Raw genomic sequence first — 7,501 nt, 5'->3', positions numbered from 1 at the left:
AAAAAAAAAAAAAATACAGACACACGGCTCTGCAGTGGATCCTGAAGCCTAACTGGGGAGAGGTATTCACCAATACATCCCCAAGTACAGTAATAATCAGATGCCAGAGGAACTTAAGAAGAGAGACACAAGGTGCTGTGGACTTGGGGCATGGGACTGCAGGGACTGCAGGGTGTGAAAGCCCTTCACACATTACAGAAGGCCTGGGCATTGTCAGGGAAGTGCGGGATGGAGTGGCAGCGCAGGGCGCCTGAGGCTGTGGCAAGGAGTATGGGTTTGAGTCCCATCCAGGTTTTTGTATCATTCACACAAAACCTGCAGAGTCTGTCTTCTTGAATAGTTGTATAGGTCTCTACACGAGGCCCCGAAGGTGGGTGGGTGGCTGGCACAGGGTGCAGGGGGACTCTGGAACCAGTCCTGGGGCTGTGTCCACAACAGGGCCATCGCCTCTGGCAGTTCCCTGGGCATGGGAATGGGGAGTTGCTCCAGATGTGGGGACCAGGGATGGCCAAAAAGCTGGATCCCATATGGCCACAGCCTCCCACTTGCTGGGCGAGCTCAGGGTTCACGCAGGACGTGTTGACCTCTTAGGTTGAGTTTGTTCTTTTTCCTGAACACTGATAAAGTGAAACCTGCAAGAAAAAAATAAACCCAGGCCCGGTGGTGCTGGCTCTCTTCCCAGTTCACACCTGCCTCTGGTGGGGCAGCCCCCCACGACCTGCTGAATGCCCCAAGGCCCAGCCCCCTAGGGCCCTGCGTTTCCAGGAAGCTGTGGGGCTTCAGTGGGTGCAGGAAGAGAGAAGAAGGCCTGGCCCTCGGTCTGGGGCGGGAGTCTTTGAGTCCCTGTGCCATCATCAAGGACACTAGTAACTACCCCCCAAATGCCTTGTAGGTCTAAGGGGATCCTGGGCAGCCCCCTACCCACAATTCAGCCCCAGGCCCTGCCAGGCACCCCTATGTGGGTGATGCAGAGAAATGCCCCTAAGGGTGTGGAAACCTCAGTGTCCCCAGCTTCTGGGGGGCTCTGGGACCCTACCATGCAGAGGAGCTGCCCAGCTGGAAGGCGGGGGCTCAGCTGCTCACCCCCCGGCCCCTTCCCCCGGCTCTCACAGCACACTGCCGGACTCTCCCCCAGACTCGGGCTCCGAGGCCTACTCCCCCCAGCAGGTGAACGGTGAGTCCAGCGGGCACCGCCCTCCTGCTCCAGGGTTTGGGCAAGTGGTGGGGGCGGCCTTATCAGGGAGGTAGGGGAGGAGGGAGGGGGCCAGCGGCTGCACAACGGGCTGAGATTATCGCTGGTCAAATACTCCCTGGCGCTTGGCTATTGTTTCCCTGCGGGCGGCGGGGAGCCTGGCCCTGCCTCTGAGCAAGTATCCCCGCGGTGATGCCACCCGCCTGGCTGCCTGCGCCATCATGGACGCACCCTTCAGCGGTAAGTGGGTGGCTGGGGAAGGCCGTGGCCGCGGGTGCAGCCTGGGCGCAGACTTCCCAGGCCGGGCCCACCGCACCTTAGAGGGTGCTCGGGGTGCCCCGGCCCCCAGGTGGCCAAGAGCAGAACCACCACGGGAGCAGGCTCCCCGCAGTCCGCATTGGGGTCAAGAGTTCTGTTTATCTTACCAAAAACATCCCTGGAATGCCTCCTGGGGAACAAAGGGAGCTGGGGCCTCCCCGCTCAGGCCGGGGGGCTGGCCCCTGAGAGCCCAGAAGAGGGGCTGCCTGCCGGAGGGAGGAGCACTGGGCAGGCCTGGGCTGGGGGTCTCTGGAGACTCCTTCCTGAGGCCCAGAGGAGGAGCAGGCCTCAGAGGAAATGGGGAGGGAGGGGGACCTTTAGATTTGACTTGGATCCTCCTGGCCCAGCCTGGGGGCAGGAGGTGACTAGGATGGGGTGAGGGCTGCCCCTCCTTGGGCAGGGTTGTGCCTCCCTGCTCAGGCCTCTAGTAGGTGACTGACCAATGGCCCTCCCACCTAGGGTAGGTGGGGGGCAGTCCCCGGGCTTGGCTCAGGACGGAGTGGAAGCAGGAGACTCTGCCTTGGGGAGGACGGTGCGGTTGGTCTCAGATGTCTGCTCCCCCATTTCTCCTGCAGAACCCCATCTCCTGCGCACGATAACCCCTGAGACGTTGTGCCACGTGGGAGTGCCCTCCCGCCTGGAGCATCCACCCCCACCTCCAGCCCACTTGCCAGGCCCCCCGCCACCGCCCCCACCTCCACCTCACTACCCCGTCCTGCAGCGGGATCTGTACATGAAGGCCGAGCCCCCGGTTCCCCCCTACGCTGCCATGGGGCAGGGGCTGGTGCCCACTGATCTCCACCACACCCAGCAGTCCCAGATGCTGCACCAGCTCCTGCAGCAGCATGGAGCTGAGTAAGACGTGGGCGGCTGGCTCGCTGGGGTGGGAAGGTGGGGTGCAGGAACCAGGGTGGGCAGGGCGGCGGGCAGGCCAGAGAGGGAGGTAGGGACCGGGATGTGCCCAGGGAGGGCAAAGGCTCTGCAGGGCAGATGGGGGTCCACATATTTACACACGTTTGCCCAGCAATACCTTGAGGAGTTTACAGCCATGGCTAATTGCTCACAACTACCTTATCTGGTAGGCACAGGTAGGCAAACTGAGGTTCTGATGGGGGCAATGTCCCGCCCAGATCATGAGCCAGGACTGGGCCCGGGGCTGTGCTCTTCTTACCCACACCCCAGTGATTTTGCAGCTGTCTCATGGAACCCTCAGGTTTCTGAGGAGTCTTCTTCCTAGACCCAAGCCCAAGCCCCGCACTCCGACTCAGCCTGCACGGTTGTCTTGTCATCTGTTTTACACACGGAGATTCCATGAAAGGTTTAGTTCAAAGGAAGGTTCTGCTGTCAAAGCATTTTGTAAACCAGAAGAGGAAGGAGTGCTGTGCAGTCCCCTTTAAATTCCCTGCCCCAGGAAGCTCCCCTTCCCTGGCTTTTGTCGCCCAGGCCCTCTGTGGCTTGTTTCTGATCACGGGGCCTGCTCTCCGTAGAGCCCCTACCATAAAGGGTGACCTTGAGTGTGACATTGCAGGCAGAGACAAACTCATTCATTCCTCAAGCGATTGCTGTGATTCTGTGAGCCAGCCCAGTTGCTGGGCATGATGGAGACACCAAGTCAGGTGTGGCTCCTGTCCACAGTCTGGGGGAAGCAAAGAGTGATGGAAGCAGAAAATGACAGTACAGAGCAATGGGGAGTAGGAGGAGGCAAAGCCTGAGGGCTTCCTGCAGGAGGTGTCCTCTGGGAGGGGCATATCCTGACCCAAACAGGCTAGAGAGGGGAGAGAGGTGGATACTACCCAGTGGGAGGGGCTCAGGGAAAGCCAGCCCCCATGGTGCACACTTCTGTCCCCCCAGGCTCCCCACACACACCTCCAAGAAGAGGAAGCACTCCGAATCCCCCCCCAGCACCCTCAATGCCCAGATGCTGAATGGAATGATCAAACAGGAGCCCGGGACGGTGACAGCCCTGCCTCTGCACCCCACTCGAGCCCCATCCCCACCCTGGCCTCCCCAGGGTCCGCTCTCCCCGGGCCCTGGTTCTTTGCCTCTCAGCATTGCCCGTGTCCAGACACCGCCTTGGCACCCGCCAGGTGCCCCCTCCCCAGGTACATGACTGGCCAGCCCTTCAAGGTGGGGTGTGGGGCCCAATGGGCAGGGCCCACATGGGCATTCCCTCCCTCCAGGACTCCTGCAGGACAGTGACAGCCTCAGTGGCTCCTACCTGGACCCCAACTACCAGTCCATCAAGTGGCAGCCCCATCAGCAGAACAAGTGGGCGACCCTGTGCGACGCTAACTACAAGGAGCTGTGAGTGCCTCGCGACATTCCCCACTCCTCCAGCCCACCCCATCTTGGGACGCCCCAGCCTAGGACCCCATCAAGGTCCTAGAGCAGGGCCTGGGAGCACTCATTTCACAGAAGAGCAAACAGGCTCAGGGAAGAGCCAGGACTGGCACTCAGGGCTCCTGACTCCTAGGCCAGCCCCAGGCCTCCCTGAGAAGGTGATGACTGCCAGGGAGGGGCAGCTGGGAACCAAGTCAGGGAGAAGTGGGCAGATGGGTGCTTTTTCCCGGCTCCTCCTTCCCCGCCTCCTCCCCCTGCATTCCAGGAAGGTAGCCGGAAGCTGAGCCCCAGCGGGACCCTCCCGGCAGCCCCTCCCTAGAGGGAGGGAGGAGGGGCTGGGGAGGATCAGGTCAGAGGCTGCCCGAGCATTCCTAGTGCTCTCTCAACACCAGATGGCTCCATCTTTCCAGGCCCCAGGCCGGGAGCCCTGTGGGCACCACTGCCGTGGCTCCCCCAGAAGGCCAGTGGGCCGGTGACAGAGTAACTGTGGATATGGCCAGGTCTGGGCCAGCAGATTAGAACAGCTGCATGGAGTTGGGTGCTTCAGGCTTTGGGGGAATTCTTAGCCAGCAGCCCCAGGGCTGGGGGCGTCTGGCTGCTGGGTGGCTGGAGGGTCCCGTGAAGTCCTGCCAGGTGGGGGTGCAGTCGTATGGCACTCCAGCCTCTCTGGCATGGGGAGGAAGCCCCCTACTCTTACCCCCATACTCTTTGGGCTACCCTTGCCACCCCAGGCCCTAAGGCCAGGAAGCTTGGCAGCTGCAGCCCCGGAAGTGGCCCAGGCACTTCTGGGTGCTTTGCTAGGTCAGGCAGGTGAGTGGAGCTCCGGGAGGGAAGAGGTGGTGAGCCCAGGCCTTTGGCAACACTGGCCAGGCCCAGAGGCCTCTTCCCACAAGTTTGGAAGCATTCTCCCTGCCCAGCTTCCTCCGGGCTGGCACTGGGCATTCCTGTGACCACTCTTGTGCCTGGGGACCTGAGTGAGGGTGCGCTAAGCCACAGGCCAACAGTTGCTTTTTTTTTTGAGATGGGGTCTTGCTCTGTTGCCCAGGCTGGAGTGCAGTGGCGTGATCTCAGCTTATTGCAACCTCCGCCTCCTGGGCTCAAGAGATTTTCCTGCCTCAGCCTCCCGAGTAGCTGGGATTACAGGCGGCTAATTTTTGTATTTTTAGTAGAGGCGGGGGTTTCACCATGTTGGCCAGGCTGGTCTCGAACTCCTGACCTAGTGATCTGCCTGCTTCGGCCTTCCAAAGTGCTGGGATTATAGGCGTGAGCCACTGAGCCTGGCCCAGTTGCTCTTTTTACTGTCAACTAGAGGCGTCCCAAAGGGGCCAAACGTGGGACACTAAACCCAACAACAGATGGGCAAACTGAGGCTGAGCCTGAGGTAGAGTCCAGGAGTGCCCCTTCCCTCCCAGGGCAGATGGAGGGAGTGGGAATGAGGAGGGAGTGGGAATGAGGGTGTCTGGGGACTTGAGCAAGCCGGTGGGCAGGGGCTGGGTCTGCAGCAGAGCAGGCGCCTGGTTCCACCGTTTCCAGGGCAACTAGCTGTCAGGCTCTGTGAGGCTCTGCAGACACAGTCCCTCTCGGGTGAGTGAGGGGGCTTCAGGCAGCCTTCTGGGAAGGAGCCAAGTGTGGAGAGGGCAGTTAAGCCCTCCCTGGCTCAGGGGTTCCCTCCCATCTGGTGGGCCTCAGGGTCTGGCCCTGCTTCCCCCATCACCAGGACAGGGCAGTGGCCTGAGGCATGGGGTAGAGGAGAGAATGTTGTCTAAGGAGTTTGCAACCCTGTACTAGAATCCTTTCCGGGACTCCGTTTCCGTTTCTCAGGAGTGGGGGCAGCTGCAATGGTGGTTTGAGGATGCAGGGGTGTGGGGTGGGAAGTGGTTTTGCAACCTAGCAGGTGGGAGGAACCGATGTTCCAGGCCCGGCTCTGGGGCCTCAGGGGAGTGCCCTTACCTGTTCCCAGACCCATGCTCACCTACCGTGTGGACGCGGACAAGGGCTTCAACTTTTCGGTGGGCGATGATGCCTTTGTGTGCCAGAAGAAGAACCACTTCCAGGTGACGGTGTACATCGGCATGCTGGGCGAGCCCAAGTACGTCAAGACGCCTGAGGGCCTCAAGCCCCTCGACTGCTTCTATCTGAAGCTGCATGGAGTGAAGGCAAGTTTGGGGCTCAGCAAGGAAGGGAGGGCAGGAGGGCCCTTTGGGGGGCACTGAAAGACCCCAGAAAAAGCAAGGGTTGGCTGGGTGCTGTGGCTCGTGCCTGTAATCCCAGCACTTTGGGAGGCGGGCAGATCACTTGAGGTCAGGAGTTCAAGACGAGCCTGGCCAACATGGTGAAACCCTATCTCTGCTAAAAATACAAAAATTAGCCGGGCGTGGTGGTGCGGGCCTGTAATCTCAGCTACTCGGGAGGCTGAGGCAGGCAGGAAAATCGTTTGAACCCAGGAGGCGGAGGTTGTAGGGTGCTGAGATCGTGCCACTGCACTCCAGCCTGGCAACAGAGTGAGACTTCATCTCAAAAAAAAAAAAAAAGCAAGCATGTGTGCGAATGTGTGTGTGTGTATGTGTGTGTAAACTAGATCCTGCCCTGCCACCGCCGCCCCGCCCTCCCACCTTTTCTCCCTGTGCCTGCCCCTCAGCCTGCCTCCCTCTCGCCCTGCGCCTGCCTCTTAAATGCTGGGTTCCTGAGCCTGCCTCCCTCTCGTTGGGCTCCTCAACCTGCCTTCCTGCCTCCCTGCCTCCCTTTCGCCCTGTGCCTGCCCCTTAAATGTTAGGCTTCCCTCTCATTGGGCTCCTTAGCCTGCCTCCCTGCCTCCCTGCCTCTCTGCCTCCTTCTTGCCCCGTTTCCTGCTCCAGCCTGTGATTCCCAAGTCTGCAACCCCAGTCAAGACCCATCTCCTGAGCCCTCTACCAGGTGTCTCAGCTCCAGGTCCCAAACTAAACTCCCTGCACACTTGCCTCCCACCCTGGGCTCCCCTCTCAGGGAATGGGGCGCAGGGCCTTGGTTACCCAAGCCACAAATCTGGGTCAGGGCCCTCTTTCCCCTCTCATCATGCATCTGGCCCTGCTATTGCCCTGGAAGATCCCTGTACCTGGTCCGGTCCTTGCCTCTTTCCTGTCCATCCCCTGGTCTGGGTTACCTCCCTTCCTTGTCAGAATGTCCATGGCAGCTGGGACCCCCAACTCCTGGCCCACTTGAGACTCAGGCGCCACGGCACTCCCTATCCTTCCAAGGCCCCCAGTGTCTTCCTATCAAAGCCCCGGCTTCCAAGCTGCACCATGGGGGCCTTGGGGGCCCTGCCCTCCAATCCAGCTCTGCCATGTGTGGTACCCCAAACCTCTCATGCCCATCACAGCCCCTGCCCTCCACCCTGCAGCTCCCTTTGCCTTGGATGTCCTTCCCAACACGCATCCCTCCTCTCCGGGCAGACTCCATGCTGGTCCTCTCCCCGGGGCCCCTCCTCTGAGGCCTATTGGGAGGCACCACAGCACAACCCCAGTAGTGGCTGATTTTGAGTCTACGAGCTCCCTGGGGACATGGCTGGGTCTGTCAACTTCAGTGTCATAAGTGAGCCAGGCATGGCACCTTGGCATGGCTCTGCCAGTGCACATGGAGGAGTAGAGGAGACGTGGGTATGGAGAGGATCTGGGG

General features: G+C 60.7%; 1 protein-coding gene across 1 annotated transcript in view; it reads left to right on the top strand.

Moving 5' to 3' along the window:
* Positions 1 to 7,501, top strand: part of MYRF (myelin regulatory factor) — a 34,106-nt gene that overhangs the window by 13,734 nt on the left and 12,871 nt on the right. The window contains exons 4-8 of the mRNA XM_011942717.1: positions 1,113 to 1,174; positions 2,086 to 2,365; positions 3,362 to 3,612; positions 3,691 to 3,814; positions 5,811 to 6,006. Of these exons, the coding sequence (XP_011798107.1) occupies positions 1,113 to 1,174; positions 2,086 to 2,365; positions 3,362 to 3,612; positions 3,691 to 3,814; positions 5,811 to 6,006 (913 nt within the window). The remainder of the gene's footprint in view (positions 1 to 1,112; positions 1,175 to 2,085; positions 2,366 to 3,361; positions 3,613 to 3,690; positions 3,815 to 5,810; positions 6,007 to 7,501) is intronic.

The sequence above is a fragment of the Colobus angolensis genome, unplaced genomic scaffold (genome assembly GCF_000951035.1).
Source record: "Colobus angolensis palliatus isolate OR3802 unplaced genomic scaffold, Cang.pa_1.0 Scaffold21, whole genome shotgun sequence".
NCBI lineage: Eukaryota > Metazoa > Chordata > Mammalia > Primates > Cercopithecidae > Colobus > Colobus angolensis.
Note: the sequence above shows the minus strand (reverse complement) of the source record. Positions and strands in the feature narration are given on the sequence as shown.